The following is a 14,129-nucleotide window of genomic DNA, read 5'->3' as shown; positions in this document are numbered from 1 at the left end:
AAATATCATGTCTTTGGGAAGTCATTTTCCTATGCATCAAGCAGTCCAACAATCTCTCGTTAAAATAACTCTATGTGATGTTTGCATGATTTATAATTTGGAGTATTCAAATATATTGATTTAGTACATACATGTGTTATAATGTACAGACCATGATTAATGATATCATTTTTTAATTTACCTATGACATAGTTTACTAACACTAATACTATTATAACTGTTGATGATTACATAAAAACAAAATCATTTTTGGTTTCTTAATGTATATCATGATCAATGTTATGAATTCTTAATTTAGGATGTCCGTCATCGACTTTGAGTAGGTAAGATTGAGATCTTGATCCTTTCGCAAGGAGAGTAGACAAACACTCAATTTATAATCTCACCGTTCTTTTTCCTCTTCCATCCCTATCATCATACTCTACGGTTCCATTTATTCTTTAAAAATGTTCATTCTTCCTAGCTTCATTAGTTATATCAGTTTTGATATGTCTTGCTTCAAGCTAAAATAGACTTGCTTTATGTACAAGTGATGATTAGACTATAATTTGTAGATTCAATAAAATAATGAACTCATACTTCTGATTACGAAAACAAGCCGATTGAACTAATCTTACCAGCAAAGAGGTTCTTGAATTTTCTTTGTGAGTGGAATTACTTGAGAAAGATGATCGCACTCAAACCCTCCTCTTTCCTACAGTTGAAAGAGTACACACAAATATTTATAAGGATACTCTTTGTTACTGTACTAATTCTAGGCATAATAAGTGGTCAACATGTGCACTAGTTAGGCTTTAGCTAAATATGTGTTATGTTTTTGCCTTATAATCCAAGTTGATCAAATCAAGCCAAGCATACATTTAAGGCCGAACTATTTTTCGAATTAAAAAGGTGGATAAGGTTTTTTTTTTTTTGCTCGAAAGGAGTCGGGGAGGATGAGGAGGCATGCTGTTGTGGTAAATTTTATAACTCATGGCAAAGCATATTGAGAAATACATATAATTTATTTTTTTTCTTTTTGTATGCGAGTGCATGTCATCCACATTTAAGCATGTGTAGCGTGCATGATTCGTATGACTAAACATTCGTAGGATCTTAGAAAGCATAAAAAAAAAAAAACAATTGTTTTATATATGAAAAATATCTAATTCAACCACCAAGTTATTAAATTAACCCCATATTCTTATTTTACCAATCCAACACTTTTGAGTTGCATGGAATTAGAATTCTTGCAACATCTAAGCATCAAATATTGCCATGCCAAAATACATGACCTTAACGTTCATAACTTTTTGCTGAACTCGGTGTTATAGGTAATAGTCATTGTCTATGCAACTCAATCCCGCAACTACCAATATTTACAATCCAATAGAAAAATATTGGATTGCAAAACCAAGTGACAACATGAGTCCCCTATCACTTCTTCCTAATCTAAAAGTTCAAAGCCTAATCACCTCAGAGCCCTATCTACAACTCCTGCAGCACCTAGCCCAAATAGAAACGGACAAGGAGGCATTCCGGTGGCCTCTATCCTCCGATCTTTTGCTCTGGGCCCCACCTCTATGATAAATTAAGGTCGTTTTATTATTTCTTTTATTTTGAAAAAATTAAGGTCGCCTCTCGCTGGCATGCCCTATAAAGGAAACCGGATTCCCTCTTTCCCCTCCCTACCGCTTCATCTCTGAGCGCTGGAGAAATAGAGAGAGAGAGGATTGGGGAAACCCTAACCCTAACCCCCTTTTATCCTCCCCATCCTCCTCTTCGATCGTTTCCACCCCTCAAATCTGTCTATCGGTTCGAGTTATCTGCGGATCCTTCCCCAGTTGATCGATCCAGGGCCCTGTGCCGTTCGAATTCGGGTTCTCTCTGTCGGGGGAGCCGCCGTTTCTTCGTTCTCTTCTTGATTTCGCCGATCAGAGTGCTGGTTCGGGGGATCCTGGAATCCGCCACGGTTTCGGGTGATTCTCCTTCGGCGATGGCGATCTGGTGAGCGCGGTATCTAATCGCTCCTCCTGCGGATGAATTCCTTTGATCGAAGGGTTTTTTCTTGCGCGGAAGCCTCTCTCCTCCTGTAGCGGCTGGCGGCGATCGGCGATATCAGGGATTTTGCTGCGGATCGTGGTTCTTTGCTGGTTGGATCGCTGTTCTATTCGTTCTGGAAGTAAAAGGGTTGGCGGAGAACTCATCTCGAGCTCTTCTTCTTTTTCCTTTCGGAAAGATCGTTTCTTGATGGGAGAATAGAGCGTTATCTTCATCAAGGATTAGAAAGAAGATATACTGCTTGTACTCTATGATTTCTATTGTTCTAGCGTAATATCAGGCCTGCTTTTTAATTTTCGGCCTTTTAAATTCAGTTTGCTGCTTTTTTTCCCCGGCAAAGTTCTGTTCTTTGTGGTTGATCTGGTCTGCAATTAGATCAGAGGAAGACCAGAGTGGAAAAAAAAAATAATGGCTGTGTATTATAAGTTTAAAAGTGCAAAAGATTACGACTCTATTCCAATTGAGGGTCAATTCATATCTGTTGCCAATTTGAAAGAACGAATTTTTGAATCCAAGCATTTGGGAAGGGGTACCGATTTTGACCTCATGGTCTCCAATGCGCAGACTAATGAAGGTTGGTTCTTCTAGACTAGGTTCTCTTCATTGATTTATTCATGCATTTTACTTGTAAGAGGATAGTTCAATTCATTCAGAATTAACTGTTATTGGACTAGAAACTAATAAAAAGGGATGGGTTGAAGTATTTTTAGATAATCGTGCTGGAAAAATTAAGAGATAAGGGCTAACTGAGTTTGTGAGATTGTGCCTACTGTACGATTGGTAGTGTGTCTGTTGAGTTACTTTGCTGGGAGTAAGGTGGGTTGAGCTAATCTCGCAATGGATTTTTATAGACTTTGTGTTCTTTCATTTTCGGTTTCAGAATATGTAGATGAAGCTGCTATGATACCCAAAAATACATCAGTATTGATTCGTCGCGTCCCAGGACGGCCACGGAAGCCTATTGTCACAGAACGAGACGAGTACTACCTTGCACTCTGAATCCTGAGCATTTGATGAACTCTTCTATTTGCTTTTACATTATGCTTTTGCTCATAATTTTAGACTTGGTTATGTGAGAGGGATGTAGTGTTACTGAAATATTTTGCAACTTTATTGTGATCAAATTTTGTTAGGCAACTTTAAGACAATGTTGAAGACTTTCTTGACTGGATTTTGATATTGAAAGTTGGTATTCCATCTGCAGGAACAAAGTTGTAGAGGATAATGTAGAAGATCTTCCACCAGCAAGTAACACTTTGGTTGGCGATTCATCTACAATGAAATATGTAAGATCAATAATTTCTGAATATGATTCTCTAGGTGCTTAATTTTTTTTCATCCTGAACTGGTGCGAGCTACCATTGGCTTAATTCTTGGGTGGATAATGGGTGGATCTTTCCTGACTGTTCTTATCTTTGATTGATGGCAAAGATATTGATAATACACAACCAATCACATTTTGCAGCCTGAAGAATCTGAATGGGATGAGTTTGGTAATGATTTGTATGCTATTCCGGAAGTCCTTCCTGCTCAGTCAAGCAATCCAGTGGTAGATGTTGCTCCTGCAAATAAGGTTGATGAGGATAGCAAGATTAAGGCTTTAATTGACACCCCTGCCCTTGACTGGAATCGGTGAGACATTTAATTGGAGCTTTGATATTTCTCATCTTTCTGTGGTTTTATTTTTTGGAAATTAAAAAGTTTAGCAAAGTACAAGAGAATGGGGTGGCAATAGCAGTCACATTTAGTTTACCAATGAAGGAATTGTTCATGACATAATGTTTTTCACCATGTCAATGTAACTTTTCAGTCAAACACAAGAAGGTTATGGTGCTGGAAGAGGCTTTGGTAGGGGAATGGGTGGGAGGATGATGGCTGGTCGTGGTTTTGGTAATCCCTTAAACACTTGTGGCACTCTTCATGCTTGTCTCTTTTCCTGTCTTTGTGTTGCTTTTTATTCTTGTGTCATTTTCCTTCTTTGACTGTCTTACACTCAGAGCCTCACAATCACATTTACTTTTTAAATGGAACTAGGATTTGGTTAATTTCATCTTTATCATACGTATATGCCTCTAAATGTGGCATATGCTTTCTTGGTTCCTATATATGTTTGTGATGATAGGGATTCCACAAATGCCTTCACCCTCTCTGTTTACTGGGCTGGCTCTTTTCTGATATGTCACATTTTAGGATTAAAATCTATCCATTTTTTTGTAGACTTTTGTTGCAAAAGTAGATGAATTCTTAGTTTTATGATGTGTGCTGCATGTATCACTTTATTTTATTTTCCCATTTTCCTGGATACTGACATTTTCATTTTTGTCATTAAATTAAGGCCGAGGTGGGCTGGAGCGAAGGACACCTCCAGCAGGTTATGTTTGTCACAGATGCAAAGTACCAGGTATGTTTATAATGTGTTGACTTATGAGGTCCCTATCATTGTAATTAATTGTTTTTCAGCATTTGCGAGCACCAGTTTATGTATGTTAAGAGTGTTTTTTTCTTTTTTCCAGGTCATTTTATCCAGCATTGCCCCACGAATGGTGATCCAAATTATGACATTAAAAGGGTGAAACCCCCAACCGGCATTCCTAAATCAATGTTAATGGCAACTCCTGATGGTTCCTATGCATTGCCTGGTGGTGCTGTAGCTGTTCTTAAGCCGAATGAGTAAGTTGGTGACTTCATGCAATGCTCCTTGTTATCACAGCATGGTGATAGATATCACAGCTGATGGGCAACTTTTCCTATATAGAGCTGCATTTGAGAAGGAAATTGAGGGGTTACCTACAGCTCGTCCTGTCAGTGATCTCCCACCAGAATTGCACTGCCCACTTTGTAAAGAAGTAATGAAAGATGCTGTTTTGACTAGCAAGTGCTGTTTTAAGAGTTTTTGTGACAAATGTAAGTGTGTTAATGATTTGAACTCAATTTTCTTGTGTTGTATTATTTGGCACATGGAAAACTAAGGTACTGAAGTTTTAATATTTTCCTATTGATCCATTGCCAATTACTATTTTCTTCCACTAGGCATAAGAGATTATATCATTAGCAAGTCAGTGTGTGTCTGTGGTGCTACAGACATACTAGCAGATGACCTTCTGCCAAATAGAACACTTAGAGAAACAATTAGTCGCATAATGGAGTCAACAACCAATAGTACAGAAAATGCAGGAAATCTTGTTCATGTTCAAGGTATGAATACCTTTCATGGTTGATGATATATGGTTATTTGTATCTTGTTGATGGATGTCCTGTATCTTCTGGACTTTCAGATATGGAGTCAGCTCGCCAGGTACAACCCAAAAACCAGTCTCCTACTCTTTCTGCTGCTTCCAAAGATGAACATAAGCCACTTCCTCCACCGGAACGTTCTCCAAATGTGAATGAAGGGGAGGCTGCAAGTGATGTAAAGGCTGCAAATATGGAGACAAATTCTGTGGACAAGAAGGTCGCTGCAAATGTGAATAAATCTGAAGCAATGCCGGTATCAGTGAGTGCAAAAGAACCATCATCAGAGAGTGCTCCAGTTCCTGAAGAAGGCCAGGAAAAGTTGATTGCTGGAGACCAAGGTGGGTGATCTGCACTTGCAATGTAATATGATTTTTCTTTTTAAAAAAAATATAAATTTGTTTGTTGTCTGTCCGAGCTAGAGAATAAATATCGGAGAGATGCATTGCACACGGTAAGGGTGTGGAGTGTTGCAAAGGTTCCTTCAGAGTTTCATAGAATCAGTAAACTAATCCTATGATCTCAGATCATCTTTTAGATTAATCTAGAATCTGTTTATCAAAAAGGGTGTATCCTAAAGTGAGGGGTTTGTTTTTGGTGCTTGATAAAGGAATTCCAGTTAGTTATATATGTCTGGGCCGGTACCTATGTAAGGAAGTGATTATGATCGATCACTGGTTTTATCAGAACCTTTCCTTCAGGTCTTTCTGTTCCCTTAAGAAAGATTTTTTTTTTTTTTTTTTGCCAGGAAAGAAGAAGAAGAAGAAGAAGACACGGATGGCCGGCAATGGTTAGTGCATTACCTTATGTTTTGTTCTACTTTGATCAGTGATGCCAATCTTTTATCATGTACAGTTGCTGTGAATCATCAGATGTTTTATGAAGTATGCGAATTAAAAATCAGTCTGAATTCTTTACCTTTGCTGCTTTCCTTTCCTTTCTGCAGCTTCTGACATGCAGTGGAGGACTTATCAAGATTTTGGAGCTGAAAACTTTGCGGGAATGCCTTTGGCTGCTCCAGGCTACAACCCGTACTGGGCTGGTGGTGGAATGCCATTTGGACTTGATGGATACATGGCGCCTTTCACTGGTCCCATGCAATACATGGGTTATACTCCTGGCCCCTTTGATGTCCCTTTTGGGGGAGGTATTCTTCCACAAGATCCATTTGCTGCACAAAGTTATATGATGCCAGTAGTTCCAAGGTATGCTTGGTAGTTACAAGTCCTTTTTGAGTTAGAATGCATCATCAGTGTCAGAAGATAAAGGGAGGTTTTTAAAATATGAAACCATAACCAGTTTTTTTTTTTTTTTTTGATCCTAGTCCTCTTGGTTTTATATGCATAGTTCACTTGCAGCATATGGCTGCGTAAATTGAAAAAATCATACATGTTTCAGGGATCTGTCTGAGTTAGGCATCGGTGGTATGAATCAGGGGCCTGGATATTTAACCAGGGAAGAATTTGAGGCTAAGAAAGCTGATCTAAGATGGAAGCGTGAAATGGACCGACTCAATGAAAGGTAATTCAAATGGTTACTATATTTGTTGATGTTTTTGCAATGCCAAACTGAGGGTTTGCTTACTGTGTGTTACATATGGACACGCATGGATGCACGCGTATGTGCGCACATGCACGAGATAAACTGGGTTAGGCAGTTGAGGAGATTTCAGCCTCTAGGTTCTAGGATGGTGTTTGGAAATTTTCTCAAAACTATGTAGTGAAATTCATGTGTTCAAGGCTTGCAGTTTAAGGTGTCTTTGGAATTGAAAGAAGAATTTAAGATTGCGTTTGGTGCATTGCCAGACAATTTTAATCTGGATCACGTGATGATCTGGATTATCTGCAATTTGAATAGATTGCCAGTAATGTTGATTACTGTGTTTGGTATACGTAGATAATGTTGCAGTAAAATTATTGAGAATCTTGATTGATATGTTTGATATGACAATCAGATTACTGATAATGTAACATCAAATTTTCAAAATATTTTTAAATCAAATTATTAATTTAGCATTTTAAACTATTTATTTAATTTTTTTTAATGATAAAAATTATTATATGAAATTTTTTTAATTATTTTTTAGTATTTATTATTATTACTACTACTTTTATTTTTATTTTTTTTATTTTTTCTCCTCCTCCTTCCTCTACACGCCACACCTCGACCCCCCCTTCCCCCTCCCGTAGCACCCTTGGTGGCCTTCGCTGCTCCGCGCACCCTCTCCCCAGCGGCACCCCACCCGTCGCGCCTTTGGTATTGCACTCCGATTGTCTGTGCCTCCTCTCTCTCCCTCACGACCCTCCCTTGCCTCCCACGATCGTGTCGCCGCCCATCTCCGCTGCAGCCCCCTAGGCCCTCCCAGCCACCCCCCACCCCATGCTTGTGCCGTCCTATTTTTCTCCTCTCTCTCCCTCACGACCCCCCTCCCTCTCGCGACCGTGCCATCGCCCATCTCCGCCGCAGGCCCCCCTGGCCACCCCCCACCCCGTGCTTATGCCACCCCACCCCTGCCACCTCTCTCCGCCATAGCCCCCCAACCTCCCCCCCCACCATCGGTGCCCGTCTCCACCCCTTGCTGCTCTCTGCCGCAGCCCCCGTGCCCCCCTCCCCAGCCTGTGCTCGTGTTATACCCCATCCCCATGTGCTTGTCACAATGTTCTTGATTGCCGGTGGCTGGCGTCAAGGAGACGACGGTGGCCCACTGATTGGATGGTTTCGACCGACGTTGGCCGGATTTTGTAGAGGGCGTTGGTTTTGGTCCCCTTCTTTCTGCTGCCCATCGTGAGGAAGAAGGGATGATTTACATGGTACTTTTTTGAGGATATTTTTGTCTAAAAAAATTATTATAATATTATCAAATATGTGGTAATTTGGATAGTCACCCCTCTCTAAGGCAATCCAGATTGTCACTTAAAAAACATACCAAATGCAGTAATGTGGTGGGCCCATATTAAATTGCCAGCAATCTGGATAGATTGCCAGCTACCAAACGCAACCTAATGGTGTTATGTGAAAGCTAATATCCACAATGTTACTGTGATAACATTTCATGCACATGATATATTCACTCCTTGATCTCTGTTTTTTCTTTTTCTTTTTCAGTTTCAAGTTTATCATAGTAGTTGATTTCTCATATTACATGAAAAAATATTTTTAGAACTAGCAGTATAATTACTTATCAGATAAGATAAAACAGTTGACCAAAATATGCATATATATGCATAGGCATAGCGTAAACGGATATAATCATGGGTGAATATTCACAATATATAGGGAAGAAATGCAATTAAAAATAAAACGACATTATGTGGTAGATGCAAAAGTTTACGGGCTTTTTCCTAATATATCAGCAGCTAGTTGCTAGCTTATTTAACTCCTGCTTTCTGTTTCTTAACGCATGCGCCAGGGTTTGACACATTTCTTCAATCTACTCTTATTATCTCCTTTTCCTTAATTTGTCTAAACTTGTTGCAAAATTCTGTAGTTCATTATATTTGAGATCTCTCATATATTGGTAACAAGACATGTTACATATTATGTCCTTTTTCATATTTTTCTTGATGTTGTGTTTTCTTAAATCTTAACCTAGGAATCTGTGAGTGTAACCTATCTGAATGCATTGAACTTCATACTTCATGTCTGGGTTCCCTGTTTTAATTATTCCCATCGATTTCTTTATATTTCTGCCCCCCTCTTTTTGTTTGGACTATCTTTTGTCCATGTTATACCATCTCAGCCTTTTTCCTTTGCTTTATTTCCTAGTGGTGCTATGATCAAGCGTTTTCCCTTCCGAGTCTTTCCTTACTCTATGCATCCTTGTTTTACCATAAATTTATCATATCTTTGTTACCCCTTGCCACACTCATCTATGCGTTCTTATAGTGAAAACTTCTTGTTTGATGAACAATTTTTCTAACCCTTGACTCTGTCTGCACTGTCAGTTTCAACACGTTCCAGTAGAGTGGCACTGTCTGAGATATATTTTGTTTTGAATATTATATGTATCTATACTCTTGAGGCGCCTTTGTTCTTTCTTCCAGTCATTTATTCAGCAATCCCTATCTTCAGTACGTATTGACATGCACTGTTCCCGGGGATACCTATTGTTTGCTTGCAATCATTCTCCAATAAATGCTATCAATAATATATCATGCTCGGTATGCCTCTCAAACACCACTGGTGGTTTCGTGTATATATTGGTGGGATTATTAATTCTATCAATGCCTTAGAGATCCTTATTATATACATGTCTATTTTTATCTATCTGTATGTATGTATATGGATACATACACATACACATTTATAGACCTACTATCTTCTGTAGCTTTATAACATGGATAACAAGTTTGGTGCTGCTGTTTTTGATGTGATTCTGGATGTCTGTTTGCTTTCATCCACATGATATGGCTTTTTTTCCCAAGTGGGACATTCATGAATGAAGTGCATAAACTGAGTTTTCTTTTTATCCAGTCATTCATGTCACTCATTTTCATGGATTTTGAGGCTCTGGAGGTTGGATGAAAGCCCTTGTGCTGCTTGTGGGTTTTGTTGTTTCCTTTTTTGATTGCTGCATCTGCTGTTGGTTTCAGGGAGAGGGAGCATTCCAAGGATAGGGAGCCCAGAAGGGAACCAAATGGGACCACTGACATTTCTTCATTGAAGTCGAAGCCCGTACGTCTTCTTTTGTTGATTCATTTGCTTATTCATTTTTGTACTCCGGGTGTCGTCATATCAGCATTAGAGCCGGCAGCTCCGGATGAAAGGGAGAATAGGGGTATTAAGAAAAGGGATTTCCCAAGGTTCCAAAACCCCAATCAATATAAGTATTAGCAGAAGATGCAATCATACAGCATTAGTACTTTCAGGAGGGATTCACTTTGCCAGAATAGGGCTTTTCCTTGCATGCTGGAAGTTATTGTCGGTCTGTGTCTGGTTTAAGATTTGGATTCATCATTCGGCCAGGGACGGTTTGTGATTCGTCCCTGGAAAAGCCCTAGGTTCGTCGTTCTCGGTGCACTCATGTGGGACATCTGAGTTCACTTGATCATGGTCTTGTCACCTTCTGGCTGTGTACCAATTGGTGAGCCTGAGGTGTTCGTGGCAAGGAAGTTTATCACTGATTCCCCTGATTTTTGGCTACTACCTCCGGGCCCCCCCTTTTTTTTTCTATTCTGATCTCATTATTTGGAAAAGCCGCAGGCTATCCGAAGGTTGAGGGTGCAACTGTTAGCCTTATGATGCCCTTCGAAACTGGTCTTCATGCAGCTATAGCAAGCTATTCCACGTACACTTTATTGGTCCTAGAGATAGGCTGGATGTAGCGAGAACACGCGGCTCCTTTCTATTACCTTATTCTTCCCCAATGCCGCTTCCTCTTTTTCGTACAGGTGACTTCGAAATCTTAGTTTTGTCATATGGGGGGGATGATGTTTAAGAGAGGGGAAGCGTATTCTGGAAGGGCCTTATTTATTCGACTCGGAGGGTGGAAAAGGGAGCAAGCCTTTGGTTGCTTCGGTTAGAACTGTTGAGCCACGAGGACGTAGGGAACTTGTTAGGGGACCCATTTGACGATTGTTTTTTTTATTTCTTCGTTTTAGGCAATACTAAATTATGCATATACCTTGAGAAATCGTGAGTTCTTCCTCTCGAACCTATGTGGTCGGATGGTTCCAGGATGGGTTCATCGGACGATGCAGTTCCGGAGAGAACCCTTAAAGCCAAACGGCTTTTGATTTTGGGCTGGTAAGGGTTCACCTATAGCTTTGGAGGCGGTTTCAATTAGATTGAAGCATCTCTTTTGGATAGGCTGGGGTCGTGCATCCAATCATTAATCGCGGGGGTGGACCATTTTCGTCCTCGTGTAAGTGAACCAGGCTATGTCCCACGTCACACATGAATGTCGCGTTGTCTGCCTTCAAATTACTTCGTTCATTGACGAGGTAGAATTATCGATGTGGTGGTTGACGGAAAGGCGCGTTACTTAGTTTATATCATTTAAGATGATTTTATTTATTGTCTCAAATTTGCACTTTGCTCTTGTTGCGGCGGAGGGCATTCTAGGCATGCAATTTAAAATTTAGCAAAGGTGCGTGCGATGGTAACGTTATTTTTGTCACTGTAGGGGCATGATAGGCAACATGGTTGAACTTTATTCGTCCTGACAAGCAATCATTTTTGTTTCAGAGGCTGACATCCCAAGCGACGAGCGCTGACCGGTCCGACCGAGCAGACCGCCACGGCCCGTCCCGCGACTCCCCGAGCCGGACCGGGAAGAGAAGGGCCTCGGACCACGACGAGCCGCTCCCGGCCGAGACCGCCAAGCTGGATCGGAAGCAGAAGGGCAGCGTGTTCTCCCGCATCAGCTTCCCGGACTCCTCATCCGCTGCCGGCGACGGCGGTGAGGGGGCCGGCAAGAAGAGGAAGTCGTCGGAGCTGCCGCTGAAGAACGGGCTCAGGGACCAGCACGAGTCCGCCCACCATCGGTCCAGTTCGGACGGGCATAGGGACGAGTGGAAGGGGTCGAAGGGTGGTGGTTCGTCGTCGATGGGAGGCCGGAGGGGCGGCGGGTACGACCATGAGTCTAGCGAGGAGGAGTATCATTTCAAGAGAAGGCCGTCGTCGTCAAGGAGGGAGGCGGAGGAGGAGGGGCGACCGGCAAGGGGGTCCAGGGAGAGGGGGACGCATGAGCGTGGGAGCAAGCGCCGATGAGAGTGTGTGTATTTCTGTGAGAGAGAGAGAGAGAGAGAGAGAGAGAGAGAGAGACGGGGGGAGCGCGATAGGAAGTGAGAGGTCCCGAGATTGTTGTAATGACTGCTGTGATAAAGGGGGCTATGCCCGAATTTTATGCGAGCACACCAAATTAGTTTTTTATATATTCTGAGGGACATGATATTTTCATAACAAATTGTTGCAATTTGATCTTTTGCTTATATTTATGCATATCTGTGTTTGGCTGTTAAACTCTAGCGCAAAGTTTTTTTTTTTTTTTTGATGAAAGTCGGTTATTTAGAGAAAAGGTTTAGGTTGTTGTTCTATCTAGCTGTTTATGTTACCATTTTTTTTTTTTTGATGAAATTGGGAGGTTAAACCACCCGCTATATGATTTAGAGTAATTATTTGCATAGTTTTAAGTACGAAGAGGACTCAAGTTGTGGTGGCTTGTGTCCTCTTAATTACAGTGGATGTTGGTTCTAAAAGAAATTCAAGATAAAATTCATTACAAAATATAATTAACTACTCAAACTATTCAGCATTTGGGATAACTGGCAATGAAGCTTGAAATCTGGATGATCGAATCACTTATTGAAGGTTGATAAACTGTTCTCTACTGTTTATGTTACCATTGAACTATTTTGAAGGATATGATATTGTCACAAGTTGATCCATCCAGCTAGAGGCAGAGGTGAATCTGAGACCCAAAAATATCTGATATGTTCTTTAAAAGATGATGAGTTTGGATAATAGTAAAAATAAATATAAAATATAGAATGTAGGTTTTCTAAAATATTAATAACACTATGTATGGTATGCGCAAGTGTAGCAGATAAAGCGGCAATACCACCGCTATTTGTATATGATATCACTAATCTGTATCAATAGTATTATTAGTTTGTGACATATAAATGTTTCTAAAATTGGTCATAAATAAATCATGAATTCCATGAATATTTGTGAATAATCGAACAGTCTTGAATTAATTTTTTTTATGGGGAATAATTTGAAGATGTATTTGGAAAAGGAAAAAAATGAATAATAATTTGATATTTTTTTAGTATTTCCCAAAAAATTGTTGGTATGGATTGGATTAGAGAAGAGGCCATTAGCTCAAGTTTCTTATCATCTCAAGCATCAAATGGGTGTAAACAATTTTAAACAAAAAAAAAGGTACCGTCTAAATTCTTGATGCTTTCTGTGACTTCTCTAGATAGGCAATCAATACAAAATCGTCCATGTTTTCTTGCCCATCAACACCTCCTGCTATTAAAGCTTCAGCTCCAATCCATATTCACATGCTAGTTAAGGGAGGGGTTTGAAAATATCTTCGGGTCCCTCTATTAGGTACAAAGCTCAATCCTCCTGATGTGGGGAGTAGATTGGTCAGGCGAAAGTGGAGGGCTCTGTCTTTAGCAGGCAGTGTAACCCTTCTAAATTCGGCTCTCTTCTCTTCTTCCCATTCATTGTATGTTATTTGTTGTTGTGCCTATATCAATTATCAAAATGATAGGAAGAGAGTTTAAATCATTTCTTTAGGGGCATCAATGTGATCGTAGTGAAAAGTTATTTTAATTAATGGTTTTTTGCTATATTCGTATTTCAATTCTAAGCCACTATTTAGCGGATATGTTATTGTCTTGATAGACCACCCATACGGTTACTTGAAAAAGAAAATAAGTATTGAAGACTCTTCTTTGTGAAAGAGATTTCATAAGCTTTAAATTGGTCAACGGAGGCTAATGCACTGTCTCCAGACTATCGAAGATGAAAGAAACTCTTGAGACTAGAGGATACAAAGAGAAAACTCCCCTTTTGCTTGGCTTGACCAGATAGGTCAGCCCCACTTCCAATATTGTTGGAAGATACTGTTTGTCAATTGAAACGTAAGGGAGGACTTGGCTTGCACCTACTTCAAACCAGATAAAAGGCCTTACTATGTAAATTGGCTCAACCTGACTCTTTATGGTCTGAAGTAATGCAGGCCAAATATAAGTCAAGCGGATCAAGGCTAGCCTATAAAACGCCAAGGAATCCATCTCCCATATGGCACCAAATATGCAAGCACGCAAATAAAGTTCAAAATCAAATTCAGTGGGTTGTGGGCTTGGGAATAAATCTAAATGCTTATACCGAACCTTGGG

General features: G+C 40.2%; 1 protein-coding gene across 1 annotated transcript; it reads left to right on the top strand.

Moving 5' to 3' along the window:
- Positions 1-1,710: 1,710 nt before the first annotated feature.
- LOC105036909 (E3 ubiquitin ligase PQT3-like) lies at positions 1,711-12,209 on the top strand. The gene is made up of 15 exons (XM_073244101.1): positions 1,711-2,614; positions 2,921-3,020; positions 3,245-3,326; positions 3,506-3,672; positions 3,851-3,930; positions 4,376-4,441; positions 4,554-4,710; positions 4,796-4,944; positions 5,071-5,235; positions 5,316-5,612; positions 6,020-6,061; positions 6,218-6,476; positions 6,670-6,792; positions 9,864-9,945; positions 11,458-12,209. Exons 1-15 carry the CDS (start codon positions 2,449-2,451, stop codon positions 11,980-11,982), a joined length of 2,460 nt encoding a protein of 819 aa, XP_073100202.1. The 5' UTR covers positions 1,711-2,448; the 3' UTR covers positions 11,983-12,209.
- Positions 12,210-14,129: the final 1,920 nt, after the last annotated feature.

Source organism: Elaeis guineensis, chromosome 10 (genome assembly GCF_000442705.2).
Source record: "Elaeis guineensis isolate ETL-2024a chromosome 10, EG11, whole genome shotgun sequence".
In the NCBI taxonomy this organism is placed as follows: domain Eukaryota; kingdom Viridiplantae; phylum Streptophyta; class Magnoliopsida; order Arecales; family Arecaceae; genus Elaeis; species Elaeis guineensis.
This window is presented reverse-complemented; position numbering and strand designations above follow the sequence as displayed.

What these genes read in the sequence shown, in the direction of transcription:
- LOC105036909 (XM_073244101.1), top strand. Translation starts at nt 2,449, where the DNA reads ATGGCTGTGTATTATAAGTTTAAAAGTGCAAAAGATTACGACTCTATT. An exon ending in GTTGATTGCTGGAGACCAAG is followed by an intron (nt 5,613 to 6,019) that starts GTGGGTGATCTG and finishes TTTTTTTGCCAG; the next exon opens with GAAAGAAGAAGAAGAAGAAG. An exon ending in ATGATGCCAGTAGTTCCAAG is followed by an intron (nt 6,477 to 6,669) that starts GTATGCTTGGTA and finishes TACATGTTTCAG; the next exon opens with GGATCTGTCTGAGTTAGGCA.